The 27372-nt window shown below is 40.5% G+C and overlaps 1 protein-coding gene across 50 annotated transcripts in view; it reads left to right on the forward strand.

Moving 5' to 3' along the window:
* RBFOX1 (RNA binding fox-1 homolog 1) overlaps positions 1 to 27372 on the forward strand; it is a 2485711-nt gene that overhangs the window by 2261165 nt on the left and 197174 nt on the right. For 5 of the 50 annotated variants that reach the window (XM_077985602.1, XM_077985585.1, XM_077985571.1 and 2 more), the window contains exon 1: positions 22782 to 23022. The exons of the other annotated variants lie outside the window; for them this stretch is intronic. In XM_077985602.1, coding sequence (XP_077841728.1) covers positions 22990 to 23022 — 33 coding nt within the window. In that variant the 5' untranslated portion in view covers positions 22782 to 22989. Of the gene's footprint in view, positions 1 to 22781; positions 23023 to 27372 lie in introns of those variants that run through there. 50 annotated transcript variants of the gene reach the window in all.

Consider the following 27372-nt stretch of genomic DNA (forward strand, 5'->3'; position numbering starts at 1 on the left):
TCGGGGATTCCCACCCTTGGAATGGATTTTTTTTTCCAGGGCCTCTTTTCTAATTAACTCTGGAGCCTAGATTACAAGAGGCCGGCCTTGTGAATGAAAGGGGCACCTCAGCGGAAGTAATCACTGGAGGTGATGTTTAATTAAAGAGATGCTGTTAGAGGGAAGAGACCTGAGCAGGCTGGAGTGCTAATCCTCTTGCCGTGCTTGCATGTCCCCGCGTGATTGTGATTGATGAGCTGGTCCTGCTCACATCTTCATCGGCAGCATGCTCATCCCGGCAGGCAGGAGGGGCCCCGGCTCCCTCCACACACACACTTAGCCTGGTGTTGTTCTGGGCTGGTGAAAGGGATGGCTGTGCAGTTTCCCTTTCTCACTCTGCATTTTTCTCCTTTTCTTTTTCTCCTTTATTATAGCTAGATAGTTGGATAGATACACATTTAGGTATACAACTATGTACAGATACATATGGACCTCTCTGTATCTATCTACTGTCTGCCTATCTATCTACTATCATTCTATAATTCTGTTTATCATTCTATCATTCTGTACATTCATACATTCATTATCTATATATACATTCATCCATTGTCTACCTATCTACGATCTACCTGTCATTCTGTCTATACATACATTAATCCATCTATTTATCCATTCTCACATTATCTATCTATATGTTCATCCATTATATACCTATCTACTATTTACCTATCACTCTATTTGTCTATACATACATTAATCTATCCATCATCTATCCATCTATCTATACATTCTCACATCCCTTATCTAGCTATACATTCATCTATTATCCACTTATCTACTATCTACCTATCACTTTATTTGTATATATACACATCTATCTATACCTATCCATACATTAATTAATCCATCCATCTATCCATCTATACCTTCCCACATCCATTATCTATCTGTACATTCATCCTCTACCTATCTACTATCATTTTATCGTTGTTTGTCTGTATGTTCATCAATCCATCAATCTATGTACTTCACGTGTCCACTATCTATCTATGCATTCATCCATTATCTATCTCTCTAATCTCTCTATCGCTCTGTCATATCTACCTACCTACGTAACTGTCTCTATCTTTATAAAATCTTGCTGTGAAACTTAGCGTCTCTGTCTCTCCATGTCTGTGTCTGGCTTTGTCTTCATTTTTCTCATTCTGTCCAAATCTCTGTGTTACTCTGCCTCTGTGTCTCTGTTTCACTGTTTGTCCTTTTGTTTCTTCTAGGTCTGCCCTATTAGGTAATTGTAGGGAACCTGTAACTGATACCTTTTTTTAAAATTCAAGAGTATTAATGGTTGAGTAATGTAAAAGCAAGTCTTTGGTTAAGCATTTACTAAATGCCAGGAACTACCTGAGGTACCTTTTGGCAAGTATTTAGTAATTGTTCTTAACATAGCGAACGTTTATTAATCTCTTAATATGTGCCAGGTCCTAATGCCAAGTACTTTATGTATTTATCCCATTTCATCTTCAAAATAGTCTTATGTTGTAGGTACTTTTGCTGTTCCTATTTTGGAGATTAAAAAACCGAGGCTTGGAGAGAGAATTATTATTATTATTATTTTATTTTTGAGATAGAGTCTTGCTCTGTCACTCTGCTGCCCAGGTTGGAATGCAGTGGTACCATCATAGCTCACTGCAGCCTCGAACTCCTGGACTCAAGCAATCTTCCAACCTCAGTCTCCCGAGTAGCTGGGACTATAGGCACACACCATTATGCCCAGCAAATTGTTTTTTTATTTTTCATGGAGATGGTTTTTTATTATGTTATTCAGGCAGATCTTCAACTCCTGGCCTCAAGTGATCCTCCCAACTCAGCCTTCCAAAACACTGGGATTACAGGTGTGAGCCACCATGCCCAGCTAAATTATGCATATTATCTTTAATCCACACTTTAGCACACCAAGATAACATTTTATTTCCACCTTTTAATGATGCATGTACAGTGGTTTTAAAAGTTAAAGTGAATTGTCCCTGGTCAGAGATTTTAAAGAATGTCATTATATGGATCTTACTTCAGATGTGTCTCTCTCCAAAACGCTCCTTTCGAATGAACAGAAAGGCAGGTCTGTGTCTCCCCGTGTTTCTCTGTGACTGCTCCCGCTTTAAATCTGGGTTCCAGCGACATTTAGTGAACATCTTTGCCATGTGGCTTCTGAATGCAGGAGGCTGTAGAACTTCCTTCAGTCTTCTGAGCCATAATAAATTGGCAGAAATGTCTGATTTGACTTTTTTCCCCCCTTGTTCAAGGCAGATGCTTTTCTCATTACTGAGAAAAGAATGACACTTTGTCTCTCCAAGAACTCAGGCATTCATAATAAATAGCTGTGCAGTTTCTGATCTTGGAGCTGCTAGCTCTGCTAGACTCAGGGAGGCTCAGCCCTATGGGGGCCCTATCCCTGACGAGATTAGGTTTGCAGAGTCTCTGCTGGAACTTGTGGCTACTCACCAGAGTGGATTGGTCTATGATTCTAGTTTCGCTGTTTATACTTCAAAATTTTCTAGCCAGCCAGGCTGTCTTCTTAATTAGAGGGGTTGAGTCTGACATGGAAGGAAAGGATAATGTACCTTTACTCTCCATTTTCATCTATCAATGGGAAAGAATTAAACTAAATTCTACTGTGACTTGCTTAACTCCCGCATTCACTTGGGTTAGCAAATTCTACTTTGTGGAAGGAACCACGAGGAAGAAAACAGATTGAAACGGTGGTCTGTGCTAGTTCATAAGTCCAAGTTCAACTCTGGTTGAGGTGGGGGGTGTTGATAGCTTTCACTAAACCTCAGATTGTTCATTATCTTCTAGTCTTGGTGAAACAAGCTTTCCCATGCCTTAAAAAATATATACTAAATATAATCAAACCCTACCTTCCCCAGAAACAGCACCTCCTGTTACTCTCTGATTCTGATTGTTTTGCTCTGACCCTAGGGTGTCTTTATCATCCTAAGAACACATAGATTCTTAGACCGCTTCAGTGCCTTATCTTCTTTAGGTGGACTGAAATCTAACACTGAAGATCTCTGTCATAGCACCCTTGGAAAACTCCAAAAGTTGTCATAGGTCTAGAAATCCATCAACTCCAGATTCTAAAGAGACAGCGAAATGGCTTACACTTCTCACCGTACCTGCGCCCACAAATCTGGTTCTTAAATAAAGTCATCAGCCCTCTAATTATGCTAAGATATTCAAATCATGAGATTCGCTCTGAAACCAATTCCTAAACCACCCACTTACCCATCTTTGCTTTCTGGGCAATGCCACATCCCTCTTTCTTGGGGTCTCCTCCGCAGGAACACTCCTTATCTGTGACTTTGGTTGACTCTAAATCCTACACTATTGCTTTGCTATTTAATACAACTTGTCATCTTGGTTTTGGCCTTGATTTAATATCCTAGTAAGGGACTCTTCCTGGGTTTTGCTTTAAGATTCAGTCTGCTGAAGGGGTGTGACTCCATTGTAAGCAGAAGCAGCCTGGGAGGGCAGGATCAGACACACCGAACGTCAGCCAGACAGGTGATGTGATCCCTCTGATTTTCAGAATTCCTTGGAGAGATCACTTGACCCTTTCCTGCTGATCTTTGGGCTGGAGTCAAGGTAATCTTTTGAATTAGTTCTGTCTCTCCCTAAATTATTTGCTTTATGTAATAGGAACATGCCTCAGTTGGGCTCTTTATTTTTTCGATTTTATTTGAAACAGGGTCTTGCTCTGTCACCCAGGATGGAGTACAAGGACATGATCATGGCTCACTGCAGCCTCAAACTCCTGGGCTCGAGCAATCCTCCTGCCTCAGCCTCCTGAGTAGCTAGGACCACAGGCACATGCCACCATGCCCAGCTAATTTTTATATATATATATATAATATATATGATTACATATATGATATATAATTATACAGAATCATATATATTATATATTAATTTGCTGGGCATATATAACATATATTATATAATATATAATCATATATAATATATAGTCATATATAATATATAATATATATTCATATATTATGTAATATATAATCATATATATATAATCATATATATAATATATAATATATAATCATATATTATATAATCATATTGTATATAATCATATAATAAATAATATATAATGCATAATATATAGATGGATTGATGAACATATACACAAACAGAATGATAAAATTATATATTATATATAATTATATATATATGTGCGTGTGTGTATATATATAATCTTTGTAGCGATGGGGTCTCCCTATGTTGCCCACGCTGGTCTCAAACTTCTGGGCTCAAGTAGTCCTCTGGCCTTGGCCTCCCTAAGTGCTGGGGTTGCAGGCCTGACCACTGTGACAGTCCTCAGTCTTTATTGTTAACAGATAATGGGACATTTCATTCTGTGGTCCATGAAGAACTTGTTCAGTCCCTCCCTTAAAGTGCCACATCCTAATGGGCCTTATAGCCATAGTGTTCATTTCCATTCAAACATGTTTGATAACAAATGGAATAACATTGTTCTTGTACTTAACAGAAATTTAAGGAAGAATTTGAATTTTAGTAATTTACAACTTCTCTGGCCAGTCTTCCATATGTGATTAATTTTCATTGTACCATTCTGTATGTTCCTTTTTGCCATTCTGAATATTGATGATTATAGTCTATGTTCCTAATGCCTAGGCTGATAAAACTCAGCCTACTTCGTTCACGTTTCCGGCATCAGAATCCTGTGTTCCATGCTTGTATGTTGTGGAACGAGCTCAATTTTCGGCATTAAATTTACCATGCCAAAAGGTGGAAAAAGACTCCGCAATAAACTGACTACTTAGCATGATTTTGTCTGCCTTCTGTATTTGGAATTCCCAACATAATCTAAGCAGGCATAAAATTCAGTTCTTTAAGATTCATTTACCAATAAGAATATTGTAAAAATTCAAATAAGAGGAATGCAGATTAGCGGAGAGGATGCTAAGCAAGTTTTTGTTTCTGTCCTTGGTGCTGCAAAAAGATAGGGGTCAACTTTTCTACCTTAGTGAATTTAATGATGTGCTGATTGTATTTAAATGACTATGTGACAAGAGATCAGATTCTTCTTTATAATCATTCTTTAATTTCCTAGAACTGTAGAAACTTGGTGACATAATGAGAGCTGCCTGTCACCTACCCTAGAACTGTCCTGTCTCGTATGACAGCCACTAGCCACATGTAGCTACTTAAAAGGGCACTACATAAAATTAAAATTCAGTTTCTCACTGATATGATTTAGACATTGTGCCATCTAAATCTCATGTCAAATTGTAACCCCCAGTGTTGGAGGTAGGGCCTGGTGGGAGGTGATTGAACCATGAAGGCAGATGTTTTACAAATGGCTTAGTGCCATCCCCTTGGTGCTGTCCTCATGATAGTGAATTATTGTGAAAGCTGACTCTTTAAAAGCGGTTGCCATCTTCCCCCTCACTCTGTCTTGCCCCGATTCTCACCATGTGACATGCCTGCTTCTGCTTTACCTTCTACCATGAGTAAAAGCTCCCTGAGACCTCCCCAGAAGGCAGACTGATGCTGGCACCAACCATGAGCTAATTAAGCCTCTTTTTTTTTTTTTTTTTTTTTTTTTTTTTGAGACATCCCACAGGCTGGAGTGTGATGGTGCGATCTCGGCTTACTGCAACCTCTGCCTCCTGGGTTCAAGGGATTCTCCTGCCTCAGCCTCCTGAGTAGCTGGGATTACAGGTGCTTGCCACCATGCCCAGCTAATTTTTGTAGTTTTAGTAGAGACAGGGTTTCACCATGTTGTCCAGGCTGGTCTCGAACTCCTGACCTCAGGGGATCCACCCGCCTCAGCCTCCCAAAGTGCTGGGATTACAGGTGTGAGCCATTGTGCCTGGCCTTGAGCCTCTTTTCTTTATAAAATACCCAATCTCAGGTATTTCAAGAATAGACTACCACAGTCAGTCAGACTATTTACCTTTCAGGCGCTCAACAGCCACACGTGGCTAGAGGTTCCTCTATTAGACGGTACAGATATGGAATATTTCTGTCATCTGAGAACATTTTATCGGACAGTGTTCCCGTAAACTCATTGCAATAGACTCAGTAATGCCCACAAATCTTTCCACATCATAATCACTGGAACCTGTGAGTGTTACTTTATATGGAAAAAGGACCTATGCAGACATGATTTAAATAAGGATATTGAATTGGAGAGATTTATCTATAGTGTCCAGATGAGTCCAGTGTAATCACAACAGTCTTTACAAGGGGGAATACAGAGGCGTAGAGTCAGAGTCAGAGAGGAAGACAATAACAGAATCAGAAACTGGAGTGATGCATTTTGAAGTTGGAGAAAGAGACCACAAGGTAAGGAATTCAGGTGGTCATTAGAAGCTCAAAAACAGCAAAGAAAGAAATAGGTGATCCTCTCAGAGCCTTCAGAGCCCTGGTGACACTTTGACTTTATGTCAGTGAGAAATCAGAACTAAAAGAAAATATGTTTACATTGTCTTAAGCCACAAAGTTTCTGGTAATTTGTTACAACAATAGAACACTGATAGAAACATCATTATCATCGTCATTATCTTTATCATCATCCCAGTAGACTCTTGCTTTTAGTTTGGATTCTTATAATTTTGCATTTTCACATAGAAAGTCAAAACAATTTCTTAGTTACTTGAAGAACACACGCATAAGCAATGACACCTTTCTTATGAGATTTTCATATTGGCTTATGAATGATTTCTTCTCTGAGAGTGGTTATAGAGGTTTAAACAGTATGTCATGAGTTAGCAATGTCTAGTGGGGGAGCTGTAATAGATAAAGGTGAGAAGAGATAATTCACATGGCCTCACTTTCTGATGTTTTGGACTGGGATGGTTGTCAACTGCAATTCTGGTTTTGAGCATGGTGTTCAGATGAGATTGGCCTTGCTGAAGACACAGGTAAGCATCCCATTAAATGCTTTTAGGTGAATCAGAACCAAAGCTCAGTTCAATATTTTAAAGGCACACTTTGGGGAGACCATCTCTGGCCTTCCTACCACTGGCGGCTAGTGTGTTATTTTCCAAGCCCGCTGTGCAATGGTGGGTGTGATGTGTCAAACTCCTTCTCTGCTCCCTCAACATGCTTCTTTCCTCCCAGGCTGGGATTGATAGATTATGTTTTCTGGAAAATTTTCCTAACCCACTGCACATTGCCATCCAAGTCACTTCTTTTAAATAACAATAACAGCAATAATAGCACAGAGGTGTTCAGCATAGTGATAGGAAATTTACATGCATGACCTAATTTATAGTAGAAATAATCCTATGAAGGGTAGGCAATTTGTATCTCTATTATAACAGGGAGGAGCCAACACTCAAAAAGGTCATGATACTTACTCAAGGCCATACACCCGGTAAGAGGCAAAGCCAGCATTTGAACAGCAGGCCCTCTGACTCTGGAAGTGGCTTGCATTCCAAAACTCAGCAGAAGTTTCTCCTTCCCAAATGCTTGAGCTCCTTAGTATTAGGAACTGTGTTATCTACTTTTATTTTTTTTGCGTTAAAATTTCTTCATTCTTTATTTTAGATATAGGAGGTACATGCGTAGGATTGTTACATGGGTATATCGGACTGAGGTTATGAGCATAGAAGCCAATAGGTAGTTTTTTATTCCATTCCCTCCTGCCATTTTAGTAGTCCCCAGTGTCTGCCGTTCCTTATTTATGACCACGTGTGCTTGATGTTTAGCTCCCACTTATAAATGAAAACATGTGATATTCATTTTTCGTTCCTGCATTAATTCGCTTAAGATAATTGCCTCTAGCTGCATCTATGTTGCTGCAAAAACATGATTTCATTCATTTTATGGCTGCATAGTATTCCATGGTATATAGATACCACATTTTCTTTATCCAGTCCACCACTGATACACACCTAGACTGATTCCATGTCTTTGCTGTTGTGAATATTGCAGTGATTAACATAGTTGTGCAGGTGTCTTTCTGATATAACAATTTCTTTTCCTTTGGGTATTTACCCAGTCATGGGATTGCTGGGTTGAAGAGTAGCTCTGTTTTAAGTTCTTTGAGAAATATTCAAACAGCTTTCCACAGTGGCTGAACTAATTTACACACCCACCAACAGTATATCAGCCATCCTTTTTCTCTGCAGCCTCACCAGCATCTATTGTTTTTTGACTTTTTAATAATAGCCATTCTGACTGGTGCGAGATGGTATCTCATTGTGGTTTTGATGTACATTTCTCTGATGATGGTTATGAGCATTTTTTCATATGTTTGTTGGCTGTGTATATATCTTCTTTTGAGAAGTATCTATTTGTGGTCTTTGTCCATTTTTTTGCATGTACAGAATCCAAATTTTAATATAATTCCATCTTTAAGTCTCAGAAGTCTTCTTTTTTACATTTATTTTAAGACTACGTATTGGATACAGTGTACACTGCTTCTGTGATGGGTGCACCAAAATCTCAGAAATCCCCGCTAAGGAACTTATTCATGTAACCAAACATCGCGTGTTCCCCAAAAACCTATTGAAATAAAAAATAAATTACTTTTTTTCTTGTCCCTTCAAAGATACTAGATTATTTTTTTGAAAATCAGAATTTCAGTGAAGTTCCTCATTTAAATTTATGTTTGAATCCTGTAGATTCTTAATAAGTACTTTGATACAGAGAAGAAGCCAATAAGAATGTTCCAGAGAAATCCTACAGAACATGGTGTGGTGGAAGATACTAGACTGGGTCCACATTCTGTCTCTATCAGCAGTGAGTCAGTGCACACATCCTGCCTTCTGGGCCTCAGTTTCTTCACCTTTTTATTTTATTTTGTTTTATTTTTGACTTACGGTCTCGCTCTGTCTCCCAGGTTGGAGTACAGTGGTATGATCTCAGCTCACTGCAACCTCCGCCTCCCAGTTCAAGTGATTCTCATACCCCAGCCTCCCAAGTAGCTGGGATTACAGGCATGCTCCACCACATCTGTCTAATTTTTGCATTTTTAGTAGGGATGGGGTTTCACCTTGTTGGCCAGGCTGGTCTTGAACTCTTGACCTCAAATGATCCACCTGCCTTGGCCTCCCAAAGTGTTGGGATTAGAGGGGTGCCACTGCGCCTGGCCGAGTTTCCTTACCTTTTAAAGGGGGATAGTAATATCTAACTCAGAGCCCTTATGGGGATGTAATAAGGTAATAGATGTTAGTCAGCCAGGGTGTATAAATGAGTTTTCTTCTTCATCATCATCATCATCATCATCAATACCGTTTATCTACCCCCAAAGTATGTGTTCAAGTACTCGTCCACATTCAGTGGTCATAGCAAGGCCTCAGTTTACTTGAATGTATTTACATTCCAACAATGTAAACCTTAACAAAGACTTTTTTTTTTTTTAAATTTGACTACTGCAGTGTTCTCATACAAAAGACTACAGAACAGAAAAAAAGAAACAGTTTGCATCGTGTAATTGCTTCAGATTGTATTTTCTTTTAGAAAATAAAAAATAAATCACTAGAATCCTATTGAAATACAAGTTTAAAAATTAGTTATTTTGCACTGGACACAGGACGGACTGAAAAAATCAGGATTAGAGCCATTGGTACCCATACAGATGTGAAGAAATTGTCCTGAGGGTGAGCCTCCGGTTTTCTCTGAGCTTCTCTGTCTCCACTTGGCTTTGTCATGTCTCCCATAAGTGACAGTAGTCTTCTTTGTGCCTCTCTCCATGTCCACACCCTTTCCTGTCTCCAGCCTACTAGCCATTTAGTGGCCAGAGTGGTCTTTCTAAGACGCAAATCTGACCATGCGAATCCCATGCCTGGAACTCTTCAATGGCCTCCCATTACTTAAAGGATCAAATCCAAAGTACTTTAGGTGTCATTTTCTGATTCTCTTCCTACACCCTCAATTTTATTTTCTAGCCCCAGTTCCTGCTAAATCTTCACCACACCCCTACTCCAGCCATATCATCCTGTTTTTTGTGTTCTTTTATGCCCTGATGCTGAGTGTGTGCTTTTCCTCTCCCTTGAATTTTCACCTAACTCACTCCAACATCTCCTAAAGATTCCTCTCAACCATTACATCCTTTAAGAAGCATTTGATACTTCCTGTCTGAGAGCTTTCTTCTTTGCCCCCTATAATAATTTATACTTATAAAATCCATGACACTTGCTTTGATCATTGATTTTTTGGTATCTCTCTTTATCCAGATCTTAATCTGCATTAGAGCAGGGACTATTTTCTTATCTCTGAATGTATTTTATATTAACGCAAAAACAAATGCTTATTGTGAGCCTACTGGGGGCCAGACACCATGGGTAAAGGTACCTCTAGTGCATTTCTAAACATAGTCAAAAACTACATCTCAAAGGAATCAGTGAATGCAGGATATCCTACCATGTGTCACTGAGACTTTTAAAAAGAACTAGTTTCTTTCTGATCAAATTCAATGGATAACCTTGCGGAGCAAGATCTAACTCAGAATGTCTATAGATGCCTTAAGCATTCTGCATACCGGAGCGTTTTCAAGAGCTCTTCTCTGACCTCACACACAGCGAATGTCTGAGCTCTGTAGGCTATTTGTAGAGAGTTTATTTCATCTTTGCAGAAAGCTGCCTAGTATAAATATTAGTCAGTTGATTTCACACAGAGTTAAAACAAGCTTTTAAAAGCCTTTTACCTCTCCTGTCCCCAAATAGGTACTTTAGACAGATTCTCTGAGACTTGGGAGCTTTGTCGGATTTGGTAGAGTGAAAGTTATGTTCTGTTCCTAAGCAGCCTTCTGTGAAGGCTGTCTTGGGGTTGATGCTGTAATTGTGCAGAAAGGTAAAGTGAAGAACAACAAAGGTGGGGTGTGGGGTGGGATGGGGATCAAGCTTCCCTGTTCTGGATGTATCTCCATGAGCCCATTTCTAAAAATGTTCACCTTTGGTGCCAATGTGGTAGTTTGGTATTGTAAAGGAGTGGTGGCTTCAAATTTAAATAGTCTAAGTTCAATCTCAGCTCTGTTAATGAACTAGCTAATGGTGTGCATGGGTCTAACTCAGCCTCTGTGACACCTGAACCAATGAGTATAACTAGCATTGTCCAACAGAAATATAACAGTGGTCACAAATATGAATCACATATGTAGTATTTTTTTTAACTTTCTAGTAGCCATATTAAGGCAGAACAAAATGGGTGACTTTAATTTCAATATTTTATTCAAGCAAATATATCCCAATGTATAACCAAGAATAATTTTACTTACCCAGTATATCCAGTGTTACCATTCAACATGTAATCAAACTGACACTACTAAAGAGATATGTTGCGTTCTTTCTCTTGTATGATGTCTCTGAAATGTGGTGTGCAGTTGCCATTCACAGCACACCTTGTTTCAGACCAGCCACATTTCAACACCCAATAACCATACATGGCTAGTGGCTACCATGTTAGGACAGCAAGGTGAAACCACAATGCTTGAGCAGATCTAGCAAGCTCTTAAAGTTCTCTGACTAGGATTACAATATCTGCTTCACAGAGAGCAAATGAGATCACATGAAAATTGTCACGTGCTCCAACTTTCTCCTCTTAAGTGTAAGTGTATAAGCAACAAATTAAGAGGATAAGATGTCACAGCATCCTCAGCTGTTTTCCTAATTGTTTCATTTCTATCACTGGACCTCAAACTCCATGAAGTAGACAATGACATCGCTCAGTACTATGTCTTCCATGACTAGCACATAATAGATGTATTAATTTCCCAGGGCTACTAAAACAAAGAACCACAAACTGGGTGACTTCAAATAGAAATTTACTGGCTTACAGTTCTGGAGGCCTGAAGTCTAAGATAAAGGTGTGGATAGGGCTGGTTCCTTCTGAGCACTGGGAGGAGAATCTGCCCCATGCTGCTTTCCTATCTTCTGGAAGTTTACTGACAATCTTTGGCATCCGTTGAGTTGTGGAAGCATCACCCATTCATTTTCAGATGGTGTGCATATCTGTGTCCACATTTTCCCATTTTATAAGACACAGTCATATGGGATTTAGAAGCTCCCTATTCAAGCATGACCTCATCTTAACTAATTACATCTGCAGTGACCCCATTCCCATATAAGGTTACGTTCTGAAACACTGGGAGCTAGGACTTTAGTATTTGTATTTGAAAAGAAGATAATTCAACCAATAACAGTATGTGTTCAATAAATTTAAGTCAGATACATGAAAAAAATAGAAATTGAGTATAAAGATAATTTTTGGCTACATTGACTGCATTCCAAGAATATTCCATTCTGTCTAAAGAAGATAGATGTGTTAAAAATCAAATGAGAAAAAGACAGTAAGTGAAGAGGATGAATGCAGCCAATGGGCAGTTAGACTATGCAAAAACAAATGCACCAGAATCGCAACTCAACATATACTAAGGTTTTCCTTTGGCGGTGTTTTGAATTAGACATATTTTATGTCGATTATTCTCAGTTTCCTTGGCATTATCTACTTCGCAGTTGTTGAGACAATTAACTACAATGTCCTAAGTTGCACACAATTATTGGGCCAGACTTCTACACTGTGAGTATCTGGAAAAAAAAAAAAAGTTCACTGCTATGCTTCTTCCCTCTGATTTACCAATCAGGCAAACGTTTTCCATATTTCCAAAAAACCCTGGTTTTCCTTGAGTGCACCTTGACATTATGCAAAACCTCTTCTTCAAGTCAGTCAGGCCCTGAAGTACTCTAAGCTGCAACCCACTGGGCTCAGCATTCAATCAGGCAGATGTCCTTAAAAGATCACACATCCTTAGCTACAGAAGAATAATATTTATGCACTGATCAATCATATGAAGAATCACAGGTTATCCAGTCTCAAGTGGAGACACTAGTTGATGTATAGGCTTAGAGATCCTCATATTGGGCCACGGCCAGTTACTGAACTTGGCTTTTCCGCTGCCAAGATGGAACTGTTTGGTTTCAATTCCTTTGAACATACTTACAAAATAGTAGTAACTTCAGTAATGTGTGCTTCTGCTTAGTTGGGTTGTACTGAATTTGTAAGTCCAGTGAAGCTGTTTTTCCCCTTTGTTCTGATGAGAGGTCTAGCCATTTTGTTTCAACTGTTACAATGTCCATATTCAGTTTTCTTATTCCCCCTTAAAAGTTTATGAGATGGAAATGGAGGAAACCTAGAAATGCATCATGCAACTAAGCCTATTGTTGTAGCTAGACTTGTCAGGTCATATGGATGAAAAACTTAGGGAACAGTTTGATGTACTGGAAATACTTCTAGGATTCATATCACTAGATATGATTTGGGCATTTCACTGAGCTACCTGGCCCTCAGCTTCTTCCATTAGATAGATATGAATGATACCCATTCTGACTTTCTTTCAATATTGTATTAAGGCTAAAAAAGATTATGTTTAAATGCTCCCAATAACCTTTACAACCTATCCCCATGACATGGTTTGACTCTGTCCCCACCTAAATCTCATCTTGAACTCTAGTTCCCATAATCCCCACGTCTCGTGGGAGGGATCCCCGGTGGCAGGTAGTTGAATCATGGGGGCAGTTACCTCCATGCTGTTCTTGTAATAGTGAGTGAGTTCTCACGAGATCTGATGGTTTTATAAGAGGCTTTCCCCCTGCTTTGCTCGGCCCTTCTCTTTCCTGCCACCACGTGAAGCACCACGTGCTTCCCCCTTTGCCATGATTGTAAGTTTCCTGAGGCCTCTCCAGCCATGATGAATTGTGAGTCAATTAAACCTCCTTCCTTTATAAATTACCCAGTCTCAGGTATGTCTTTACTTGCAGCGTGAGAACAGACTAATACACCCCAGCTGAGATATTGTAATGATGGTGATGGAGAAGAGAATGATCCTTTGTCCTATTTACTTAAAGTGACTACTTGTTTCCTCTGCTTATTTCTTCTATTTCAAGCATTAGAGTTACTTCCAGTGAGAAGGTAATATCAATATGTAGCTTAAATTATCAACCCCCTCTCTGTTCTTACTTTCTTCTTTCTTTCCTAAGACAAGGGAATGCATAAGACAGCTTTGTCTTGGCATGTATCATTGTTGCATTTACTCTTTGATTGAATCAAATCGTGTTTGATCACTCACTCTGTGCATGCCATTCCGATAGTGCTGGGGATATGGTGTCCTATAAGACAGAACCTAGGTCTCTGCTTTTGAGAGACTTACAATCCAGTAGCCTCCAGGTCTTCAGCCCAGCTCTCTATTTTATAGGTCCTATGACTCTGAAAATGTCCTCATTGCTTTCTTCTACTTCATTTTCACTGATGCTGCCACCCTGGGTATGAGATATTGTATCCTAACATTTACCATTGCAGTTGGCCTTTCTACGTATTGTTTTGTCAGTCTATATCCTACCACCTGGCTGTTTCCTGCTCCCTCTTCAAGACCCTCAGGTTAGACATCAGTTCTTCTGGAAAACCTTACCTGATAAATCCTTTCGTTTCTGACATTTCTTTTCTCTGGGCATGTACCCTATTGCACTGTAAATCTCTAGGCTATTCTATGACCCCTGCCAGCCTGTAGCTATAGAGGTACCTGGGCTATGTCTATCTTATTCACCAGTGTAGCCCCCAAACAGCACAGTCCCTGCCATCCAACAGATACTCAATACTTAACTCCTAAAACAATTGTGTATCATGTTCTTGCCTATTTGAATAGTTCATTGCCATTGCTTTCTGGCAGTCTCTCCTAATTTCATTTCTTCCAAGTCCCACTATCATTCATTTTATGACAGCCTTTTTTTTTTCAGTTGGCAAACTATGAGAGGCTAAAACTTACGCAACACACAATGAAAGACAAGGTCATATTTTATCATCTTTGCCTGTTGCAGTAACCAGATTAGACATCTTTCTACAAGTGAGGTGAATGCAAGCCAACGATATTTATCATGTCAAACGCCTGATTACAATGTGCAAAAGAAAAAGAGGGAACCATTAAAGATACATGGACAACCACCTGCCCTTAAAGAGCTTACAACATTATGGGAGGTCTCTGGTTTTCATGTAAGAAAATTGAATAATTAAAACTACAGGCAGATGCTTGGCTTTGTACATTCTTTATAAACAATGTGGGGGTGGCAGGTAGTTGCTAAATTCTCACTATATCATGCCTCCACAAAGCCATTGGATTGTTTAGGCTATGTTTAGGTACCTAGCTTTGAGAAGGGGCTGAAGAAGAAATCGAAGGTATGTCAATTAGTGGTAGTGGGGCACAGACTTTTTTGATGGGTAGAAAAATTTACAGTGTGGTATAAGAAATGATTCTGAATTGGCTGTGAGTAGTGGCTCATGCCTGTAATCCCAGAAATTTGAAAGGCCAAGATGGGCAGATCATCTGAGGTCAGGGTTTGAGACCAGGCTGGCCAACATGGTGAAACTCCCTGTCTACTAAAACTACAAAAATTAGCCAAGTGTGGTGGCAGGTGCCTGTAATCCTAGCTACTCGGGAGGCTGAGGCAGGATAATTGCTTGAATCTGGCACACTGAGGTTGCAGTGAGCTGAGATCGCATCACTGCACTCCAGCCTGGGTGATAGAGCGAGACTCTGTCTTAAAAATAAAAACATATATTATTCTGAATTTATGCATGTCCAAGATGATGGTATCCACTCCTTGCACTACTTTGTAGCTAGAATGTTTACTTTTCTCTTCACAAGAACATTCCGTCATCTGTAACCTAATCCCAGGGGGGAGGGTATATGATTCGCCTTTCATCAGTGTGACTTAATGCTCCCAATTCTCCAAATCTAGCAAGAGACCCTTGGTGACATTCTTAGTGGTATGCCATAGTCAGCAACATTCATGGCGGAGTTGCTGTCTCTCTAAGCTATTTGGTTTTGTTTGTATGTATAAGGACTTCCTCTCTTACGAAGAAAGTTGTCTCACATTAAATCTATCAGTTTCCTTCTTTAGAAGCAGACAGAGAATACTCTGGACAGCTATGATGGAATAAGTCACATGGCGATATTATCTCAAACTATATCTGTAGGGTAACTGCAAGCCAGCTATTTAAGGGGACAGAATCCATCCTTTTCCTCTTGTGGATTTGGTTAAATGTAGTAGTATTAGCAATAGCACAAGTTATCTAAATTTATCTTGAATGTGAATTTGACACTGATGTTACTCTGGTGGTACTAGTAAGAACTTTTCCCCCTTTAGAAAAAGTGGGCTGGTGAAAGGAGTTGGATTATGAAAGTCTGTTCAGGATTGAGGCTTCCTGCATACCCGGGAGGCGGAGAATCCCTATTGAATTAAAATTCAAAATGTATCTGTCTGTTCTTTGCCTTACAAAAATTCACTTTTGCCAATGTTTATTTGCAGAGTTTGATTTTCTACTTGTCTATCTGCCCTTCTGCCCATACAAGTATATCTTTGGCAGTGATGGGCAGCCCCAGCTGTCACTCAGGAATGGATGGCAGTGGTGATGGTTGTATTGATAGCCAAGTACTTACAACAGCTGTGCTTTCTGGTCTTGACAGTGTATTATAGTTATGCAAGAGGTTATCATGGGGGAAAATGAATAAACGGTACCCAAGACCTTATTCTACATTTTTTGAAAGTCTGTATAATTATATCTCTTTGATTATTCGAAAATAAAAAGTTGAAAATAATGGCAGTCATAGGCTAGGCTCTGGGCTCAGAGTTGGGTTGGTATAAATTTCTTCATGCAACCATCATGACCTGAGATAATTTTCTTAGCCTCTCAAAGCCTATTATTTATGAAATGAAGATGATGTTTTTGCCTATATCATTGGGCTGTGGGCTGCATTGATGGAAGTTCTATTTACAGAACATTTAGGGCAGTGGCAAGCATGTGGCTTAAGCCCTTCTAATTGTATTATTGTTATTATCAAGAATGTATCAGTAACACTATCATCATTAACGTGATTAACCTACCTGGGTTCTGGATCTTAGGATGGCAGGAACACGGTCTTGCGCCTTTCTGGCAACCTCTAATTTTGCCTAGGATACTAAAAGGCTTTGTTAGAATGTCTCAGAAATATTTAATGGTGAATTGTTCCACCGTAACTCTCACAAATATCACCTCTTATCTTAGCCCACCAAAAGGTCAATTATAGATAAAGGAAAGGACCTCACTGTTGGAGAAAGACTTAGATTTGAGGTCTGGATTTGCACTTATTCACTTCAAGACCTTATGTTTCCTTATCTGTGAAGTGGGTGTGCTAAAAATGAGTTTATTACTCTAGCTCCTGTGGAGATGAAGTGAGATTATATATATGTATACACATATGAAGTGAGATTACACATATATACACACACATATACATATATACATATACATATATACACACACATGAAGTGAGATTACACATATACACACATATATACATATACATATATACACACATATGAAGTGAGATTACACATATATACACACATACATATATACATATATACAGACACATGAAGTGAGATTACATATACACACACATATACATATATACATATACATATATACACACATATGAAGTGAGATTACACATATATATACACACATATACATACACATATATATGTACACACACACATATATATACATAAAATCTCACTTATCACGTACACGTGTATATATACACGTATATATACGTGTGTGTGTGTGTGTGTGTGTGTGTGTATATAGTGACTAACATTGTTCGATACTTAGAAGGTTCTCGAAGAATACCAGCTGCTCTGGTTGTTAGTTTATATTAATAACAGGCAATAATAAGGCATTTGCAGCAATTTCACAAACAGACAGGTGAAGCCCTATGCGGCATGCCTTTCTGGCAAGAAATGCTTCAGTGCAGTGTTCAGATATTCCAATGGGGAAACTTTTTCAGTAATGCAGGGCAACAGTGGATGGTTTTGACCTTGCGCTCAGTGCCCCGAGGTGCTGAGTGAGTCAGAACATGTCTCAGTACTAGTAAAAATGAAGGGACTAGCTTGGGATTCATTTTTTATTCAACAAAACATTTTGAATGCTTTTGTATGTGTCTGTGTGTGTATGTGTGCTTGCATGTGTGTGCACCTCAGACACTGAGATGCTTGAGGCAACAGTGATAGACAAAAAAAAAAAGGAAATCAGACAAGGTTCCTGTACTCATAGAGTTCACAGTCCAGTTGGAGATGGACACCACAATGTGTATATAATGTCATACTTTGACAGGGGTTTTAAATGGTAAGACAGGGTCCTGTGAGACCCTGGAAAAGTGAGAAACTCCATCTTCCTAAGTGCCTGATGCGTTGGTTGGGAACTTCACTTGTTCTGGATGTTGCTAATTTTTTAAGGGTTAACTATGTTTCCTTTTGGAATTATCACCTCAGAAGTGACCATATCCAGGTCTCTGACTTACACAAAGTAGCATAAATATTTTATTGTCAGTGACTTTTAAAGAGTTGAGAAAAACAACCTCTCCATTGCCTTCTGTTAACTCCAAATGGAATATCAGGATGGAACATTTTGCAAACATAACACCCCCTCACTGCAAGTCGGCCGCCCACTCGGTTGGCTTGTGTTTCTGGGGCTGGTGTTTGTCAGCCATGGCAAGATGGCTTCCATCCTCTATCTGTGCTTCCCTATTGAGGCTGGGGAAGTGAAATGACACAGGTAGCTTTGCTAGAATCTGTAACATGGATTCTGTCATCTTTGTTGTTTGTTGGATTCTATGAATTATGGCTTCAGCACAACTTCAGAGTTCTTTGTTCAAGAGATAATTTTCTGGCCAGGTGCGGTGGCTCACGCCTGTAATCCCAGCACTTTGGGAGGCAGAGGCAGGCGGATCACGAGGTCAGGAGATCGAGACCATCCTGGCTAACACAGTGAAACCCTGTCTCTATTAAAAATACAAAAAAAGAGCCGGGCGTGGTGGCGGGCACCTGTAATCCCAACTACTCCAGAGGCTGAGTCAGGAGAATTGCTTGAACCCGGGAGGAGGAGCTTGCAGTGAGCCAAGATCACGCCACTGCACTCCATCCTGGGCAACAGAGCAAGACTCCATCTCAAAAAAAAAAAATAATTCTGTAAGCTGGTGTAGTTATCAGAACCAAAGTTTATATGTTTATCTAAATGAGGTCAGATTTGAATTCATCTCCAAGTATTTAAGAATATATAATGTAGGATTCTGACAGATTTGGGCACCTAGCGCTAATAAGTTGTGTGAGCATGAGCAAGTAATCCCACCTAGCTTGAAAAAGAAGATAAAAAGACGCAGCACATTGGATTCTTGTTAAATGAGGTAATGTAGGCAAAGCTACTTTGTTGAATTTTGTATGCTTAGTGCTTAGAACAATAATCAGCTCATAATTGGTGTGCTGATTATTTCTTATCCTCGTTACCAGATATCACCATCACCATTATTACTATCACCATCATCACCACCACCACCACCACCACCACCATCTTCATCTTTATCTTATTATGGATTCAGTAATTCAAGAATTCTTCAATAAGACCACACTATGTTAAAATCCTGGTTCTTTCCCTTACTAATGTACTAGATCCATGTGTTGGCAAGTATTTTTCATTTGTTTGGCACATCAGTTTTCTTATCTGCCAAAGGTACCATAATGAGTTTAGTATTCACTAAAGTAGGTTAGAGTCCAACACACATCACTTCTTCCTGGATTCTCTAGAGGAAGAACTTCACTGGACTAGAAGGAGGACCAATTTTATCTCCACAATGGGACGTATGTGCATACAGGACATTCTAGATTCTAAAATACATTCCAGTAGATTTTTTCCCTCTAAAGCATCATAAGAGTCTCACTGTGAAGAATAATATATATTACTATTTATATTTTAAGAATAAGGAAACTGGGTCACATATTGAATGACTTGCCAATAGTTTCACCATTATGCTCTTGATGCCTCGATATTTGACTTTGATTTCATAGTCACGGCATTAAAAGGTTAGATAGTAACTAACACTAGAAATTACCTGGCCCAGCATAGTGGTTTTCTTTCCATTTATTTATTTTTACCACAATTCATAAAAGATTTTACACTCCGAACCCATTCCTCCACATAAAGTTTTCATGAAACAATACCAGCTCTTAAGTATTTTATTCTTCTCTCATGTGTGTAGTTTATTTCATTTAAAAAATGTTGATATGATGATCCCCTACATGGGTCTTACAGCCTAAGAGATCAGACTGACAGTTCTCCAGGATTGGGTATCAGAACTATCTGGGCCACCTTTTGACAGTGCCCGTCCCTGGATCCTACCCTCAGAGATCCAGAGGCAGTAGGTCTGGTGTGAAGCCTTGGAATCTGATGTGTTTTTTTGTTTTTTGGTTTTTGTTTTTTTTTTGAGACGGAGTCTCACTCTTTCGCCCAGGCTGGAGTACAGTGGTGCAATCTCAGCTCACTGCAAGCTCCGCCTTCTGGTTCACGCCATTCTCCTGCCTCAGCCTCCCAAGTAGCTGGGACTATAGGCGTTCACCACCACACCCGGCTAATTTTTTGTATTTTTAGTAGAGACGGGGTTTCCCCGTGTTAGCCAGGACGGTCTCAATCTCCTGACCTCGTGATCCACCCGCCTTGGCCTCCCTAAGTGCTGGGATTATAGGCGTGAGCCACTGCGCCAGGCCCGAATCTGATATTTTTAAAAGAATACCCAAGGAACTCATGTTCCAATGACTAAGGACCCATGTTCTGTTGCATCTCTCTGATTGTTTCCACCTGAAACTCTAACTCTTTCTCTATTTAAGTCTCTTTTTCTTTGCTTGTTGAGATAGAGTCTCACCTTGTCTCCCAGGCTGCAGTGCTGTGATGCAGTCTTGGATCACTGCAACCTCCATCTCCCGGGTTCAAGCGATTCTGGTGCCTCAGCCTCCCAAGTAGCTGGGATTACAGGCACCTGCCACAATGCCTGAATAATTTTTGTATTTTTAGAGTAGAGATGGGGTTTTACCAGGTTGGACTCAAAGTCCTGACGTTGAGTGATCCGCCCGCCTTGGACTTCCAAAGTGCTGGGATTATAGGCATGAGCCACTGCGCCTGGTTGGTTATTTTGTCGTTGTTTGTTTTTGAGTATTTTCTCCATTATTCCCTAGGACATTAATGCTATCACCAGGGAATTGTCCGTCTTGGTCTTGTCTCTCTTTCACAGGTTGGAGGACAGAATTTGGCTTCTCAGTTGAGGACAAGAGCTTATGATTTGTGCGAATGGCTGCTGTCCTCACATACTGAGCTGGAGTCTCGTGAGACAGGGCCTCTTGTCCTCTGTGGTTATGTAGTTAGAGAGGGGAGCTGACACATCCCTTTGAAGAATCTGAAAGGGCTGCTTGTTTTAACTCTCACTCTGTGATGCATTGCAGAGATCCCCAAAGTATGATTGGAAATAGAAATGTAAGGACGGGCACAAATACTGTGTATCCAGATTTTCTTTCCAACCTTGAAGAGCTGGGAATTAAAAAGAAAAACATCGCCCAGGGGCCACCTGAACTAGAACCTGCAAAACAGACAAGCAGGAAGGTTGAATTCTTCCAGGCGGTCCCTTCCACCCTCACCTCCTCCTCTGTTATACCATTTAATTACAAGTTTAATCGCTTCAGAAACCCCATCCATTCCCTCCAGTAGGGGAAGATCTCTCTTTCTATAGCAAGGAGGCTTGGTGATAAACAGCTATCCGTAGGAAGGGTGGATGGGACTCTCAGAACCTCTCCCTCGACAAGCAAGAAAGACATGAGCAAATAATAACCGAAATTGTTTTGACATTTCACTCTGGTTGTTGTAGTTTTCATAATAAAGGAAGAACAAAGTATTTGCAGCTTTAAATAAAGAGGCTGCGTTTGGCATTGATGTGGGGTTTCACTGGGGAATTTTGTGTATGAGTTCTTGTTTTTGCTCACTGGGAGAGAAAAAAAAAATGGTAAGCCATGAAAAGACAAAAGTCCAAGGAGAGGAGAAAGCAAGACCCCTATACTTTTTATTCATAGCATTTATCACCACTGGAATATTGTGGTCATCTTACTATTTATTTTTTGTTTCTTGAAGTCTGCTGCTGCACTTGGCTGTAAGGTCTGTAGGGACAAAGATGGTTTTGGATTTTGCTTATCGTTTCATTAAATGTGAATGAATGAATTCATTTACATAATGCATACTATGAGCCAGGCCGTGTGTGTGTGTGTGTGTGTGTGTGTGTGTGTAGTTTTTGGTGATTTGATTTTTAATTAGATCCTTACAATAATATGGTGAAACTATTCATCATTGGTGCCATTAAACAGAAGCAAAAACTAGTGCCTGTAATGTCACAATAACTTATCTAAGATTACACAGCCAGTCTGCAAAAGAGCTGGATTTCAAAATCTTCCAAGTCATCATCAGTTATGGTATTTTTAAGATCGATTTGCAGCTAACCACATAGCTTTGTTACAAATTCATGCTCTCTGATGTTCTCATAGTATTTTTAAAAATTTACCTATTGCGATCTGTCTATCTCTTTAAGCTTTTTTCATCCTTCCTCTATCTCTTCCCTTTTATCCCTGAATGTTTGCCCTCCCCTCTTCAGAAAAAATAAAATAAGATAGTAGCTAGCTCCCTGCTGGATTTTATAACTTTGCATACCATATATTTAGTTTAGTAATGAAAAATTCCAGCTCCAGGCGATGCACAGAATCGTATTTCTAATGTTTTTTAAACAGCTATTAATGTGGTCGAGCACTGAGGTTTTTTTTTTTCTTTTTTTTCCCCCTTCCTCCTCTATATAATCATCTGCTTAGTGGTGCGCTGTGAAACTGAGAGTAGGAGCCAGAGGAGGAGCAAGCTGTGATTGATGGGCCAGGCATTGCTGGCAGAAAAAGTCCCATCTGGGTTGCTTTTGGGAGCAGTCAGATGTTGAGGGGGAGGTCAGCCAGGCGGCCTCAGCCCCCCACCTTCCTCGACACCCCAATCATCCACACATTGTACAGTGCGCACACCCTCGCTCGTAATTGAGGCGTGCTTGGGGCAGATGCTTTGTGGTGTGGGACAAGAACAGCTGCTAAGTTTATGGAGGAGAAAGGAAGCAGGATGGTGCAGCAGGTATTTTTTTTTTCCATTTAATCTTTCACTCAAAATTGTGATTTGAATGAAACTGAAAGCTTTTCTTGCGTTAAGTCTGTGCTGTCTGTGACATGGAGCTTGCTCCTTGAATCATGTCCGGGGAAAGGAGAGGAGTTTTGGTGGGGAGAGACAGAGAGAGAGAGAGAGAGAGAGTGTGTGTGTGTGTGTGTGTATATATGTGTGCGTGCGCGCATGCGCTTTCTGCTTGATGTGTGGAACTGAGCGGTTCTTAGAACCAGCAGGTTAATGGTGTCCTTTCGCATTTTTCTTCTTTGTTCCAATGCCCCTAGGGCATGATGCGGTTTAGCTCAGTTCGGTTCAGCACAAGAGGGTTTCTCTGAATATGCGCGATTTCTTGCCAGAGAAGTGGCGTAGACCATGCTCCTAAACTAAAGTAAAACAAACCGTCAGCAAGACAGAAAACTGCAGGCAACCACCAAGAATGGATAGTTTTCCTCCAGTGAGTCCATGCTGGTGGGGGGTCCCACTGCAGGAACCGTTGCTTTCCTGGGCTGTGTAGACAGATACGATCAGCTGGCTTATTAACTTTTGACAATTCCTGTGCATTTCTTCATTATAAGGGTTGAGTTTAGGCCAGAGGAAGTTCTCCACAGCAGGAAATAAACTGGGGAAAAATAAATTCCAGATGCAGAAAGGGAGGGTGTGCTCAAGAAGTCTGACTATAAAGGTGGGGAAACACAGGCGTGTGAGTGTGCAAACACACACCCACACACGAAAATACTTGTCTATTTTAAAGTCCACCTGGACAGCTATGAAAGCAGGTACTTTGCCTTGTCAGTGAAAGTCAGGTAGTTACATGGAAAAGAATAGACCCATTTCATGTTCGGCCACTTAAAGATTATTTTTCAGTTGAGATACGGTTTGCATTAGATTTTGAGCCAAAAGATTTTGCAAAGCCTGACTGGCTACCGCTCTTGGTTGTCTTATTAGTTTCTCAAAACTAGTTTATTAAACCACTCAGGGCAACAACTGGGAGAAAGGCAATGTCTTGAAAAACAAAAAGAACAATAAAAAAAGCCTCTCACTTTTTTTTCTCTCTGACTCTGTCTCCTGAGTCCACTTCAGAGAGAAAATTCAGGGTTCAGGATATTTTAGTGACCAAAGAAATTGTCTGAGCATTAGAAGAGTGGCCCTCTGATTGTGTGCATACAAGAGTCGGCACACTATGCTAATAGTCAGATTACAGTGTTTGTCTTAAAATAGCAATGATAGCCGGGCTATTTCATGCTTCAGTAAAATATTTAAATTGAAATGACTTTTTTTTTTTTTTTTTTTTTTTGCTTTTAGGAATCAGACTTGGTTGCATTTTAATAATCCTTTTGCTCTTGGTAACTAGAGTGAAAACTACACGTTAGAGTGTTTTAAGTAATGAGAGGTTTCCATCCTGCTGTCATTGAGTCGCTCTCGTTGACTGAGAGGTTTGGTGACTGGGGAGAAGAAAGTTTCTTCTAAGTTTATCCTAATAAATGTTGTTTATTTCAAGGTTCTAGTCAGTTCTACAGCAGCAATAGTGGGTTTTAAAGCATGAGAGCTTGGCCTCCTTTCATCCTCTTTTTGTGTACTGAGTAACAACTCAAGAAAGTCCAGGCACTGAAATTAAACGTTAAGTTTGCAAAAGCTTCTGAAGCGTTTGCTTGATGGTGTGGGGAACAATTGCAAGGCAGATCATCCTGCTCGTCAACTAGGAACACCCACAAGCACCCTGACTGCAGATATCAGAAACTCTGATCATTCCACTTATTTAGGGAAAGGTGGGGACTTGGCACTGGAGTAGAAGAAAGAAGGCTTCTGCAAATGAGGGAATGTCTAGCCAGAATGCTCCAAATAATTTTGCCTGTCACTGTCCCCTACATGAAGTTGGCTTCAGTTTCCAACCCAGGAGCCTGTTCGGGTGCCTAGGATTTGCTATGACCTGGAGTTGAAAAGGTGCCCTTAATGTCAATGTATTTTTCCAGAAAATACATTTCAGCAAAGCTAAGAATCCAGGAACATCACTAGGGAGGAAACAAAGACATCTCTGGAGCCATTTGAAGGTGAAAAATAATTCCATAGGAAGTACAATGGTCTTAATTAAATATTAGCTGTAATTAGCCTAAAGTGCAAATGTTGCGAATATTAATTAGGGTCTCTCTGGAACGGCTGTCAGTGTTAATAAGTCACTGTAGGGGGGTCCCACCAACATCTGTTTGAGAACTCTAGGTACAGGATGAAATCTGGAGCCCCATGTTCCTGGATGCTAACTGCAGGCTCCTTGGCTACCATGGCTAGCCTAGAGCATGGTGCTCTGTGTTTGCCAGAATTGCACAACTTATGATAGAGGTGGGTGGTTTGCATTGGCACTATGTGATGCCCCCAGCTGGCCCTTGCCTTTCCTCAGATAGCCTCAAAGCATTTCAAAGTCAGGCCTCAGGCTTGAGGTACTGCAGAAGTTTCCCAGGCTGCTGCCCCACTCCTTTCGAATGGTCACCAACCTAACATGTCCATTGGAATTGCTGGCATCTTTGAATCAAATACCCTAGTCCCTGGCTTCCTCACAGGGAGTAACACACCAACAGCTAAAACACAGGTCCATGGTGTATATGATAGAGAGGGAGTTGCTTATTTAAAAATGGGAAGTGGACAGGTGCAGTGGCTCATGTCTGTAATCCCAGCACTTTGGGAGACCGAGGCAGGTGGATCACTTGAGGCCAGGAGTTTGAGACCAGCCTGGCTAACATAGTAAAACCCTATCTCTACTAAAAATACAATAAATTAGCCAGTCCTGGTGGTGGGCACCTGTAATCCCAGCTACTCGGGAGGCTGAGGCAGGAGAATCGCTTGAACCTGGGAGGCAGAGGTTGCCGTGAGCCGAGATCCCACCATTGCGCTCCAGCCTGGGTAACAGGAGCAAAACTCTGTCTCAAAAAAATAAAAAGAATGAATGAATGAATGAATGAAGTGAACGAAGTGAACTACCCACCAGGTGATTCTCTTGCTAGATAAGAGATGCCTTGGTTTAACTTTTGGCTTCTCTAAGAACTATCTGTGGCTGTAACCTTGAATAATTATTCCCAGCTTTGGCCTGGAGCATCTTTGATGACAAGGTAAATTGAGATTAGAGATGCATTGCATGCAAAGTGGGGATTCTGGACCTTGGCACTATTAACATTTGGGGTGGGACAGTCCTTTGTGGTTCAGGGCAGTCCTGTACACTGTAGGATGTTTAGCAGCATCCCTGGCCTCCACCCACTAGATGGCAGTAGCACATCCTCCCTCATTTGTGATAATCAAAACTGTCTCCTGTCATTGCCTTATGTCCTGTGGGGAGCAGTCACCACTCTGGAAGAACTGCCGGTATGAGGCACCCAGCACCGTGCCTGCCACCTATTAGGTTTTCTTCTGAGGACCAGTGAGGAGAAGGGGCTGCTTTTCATGGAAGTCTGAGGCCATCATGAACCTTCTGTTCAAAGCCTACTTATGCAGATTTAAAGCCTGTGTGCATATGTGTTTACAGGTTAAAGATTTGCTAATGGAAAGTAAATTCCCCAAAAGATTCTGACTCACTGTTTTTGCACCACTTTCAATATTGCCAGTCTCCAAGACTAGGTATCACCCCTCTTTGGTTTAGATAGAATACAGCCCCTTTCTCTCTCTCTCTGCTTCACTGCCTGCTTTATTTCCTGCCCAAACTATTTATGCAATAATGGCTTCTCAACTGGTGACCCCATATCTAATGACATTCTGCCACAGCTATTAGAAAACGTTTTCCACAAAGGACCAGATAATAGATGATTCAGGCTTGGTGGGCTAGGCAGTCTCTGTCACAGCTATCCAACTCTGCATTTGTAGTACAAAAGCAGCTACAGACAGTAAACAAATGAGCATGGCTGTGTTCCAATAAAACTTTATTTACAAAAACAAAATTTGGGCCAGGTTTGCCTCATGAGTCATTTGCTAGGTCCTCTCTTCATCCCCCTACCCTATCTCCTGCTGCCAGACTAGGCTTTACAGAGCCCAGAGGTCATTTTTCAAGCACATATTCACTTGGCAGACATTTATAAGTATCCATTTTGCAGCTAGTATGCTGTTGGACCATGGAGATGGGACAGGGAATGTGGCAGAGTGTCCTGTTTTCAGGGAGCTCACAGACAAATAAACAGGTCATGGCAGTACTTGGAGCTGTGTGAGCTATGACTATCCAGCTGCAGTGGAATAAAGGGGATGGGCAACTGACTGGGTTTCAGCATCAAGGAAAGCCTGCTGGAGGAGGGACTCTTGGTGCGAACTGAAGGAAGAGTAAGGACTAGCTGGGCAAGTGGCAGGTGAGGC

This window comes from Macaca mulatta, chromosome 20 (genome assembly GCF_049350105.2).
Source record: "Macaca mulatta isolate MMU2019108-1 chromosome 20, T2T-MMU8v2.0, whole genome shotgun sequence".
In the NCBI taxonomy this organism is placed as follows: Eukaryota; Metazoa; Chordata; class Mammalia; order Primates; family Cercopithecidae; genus Macaca; species Macaca mulatta.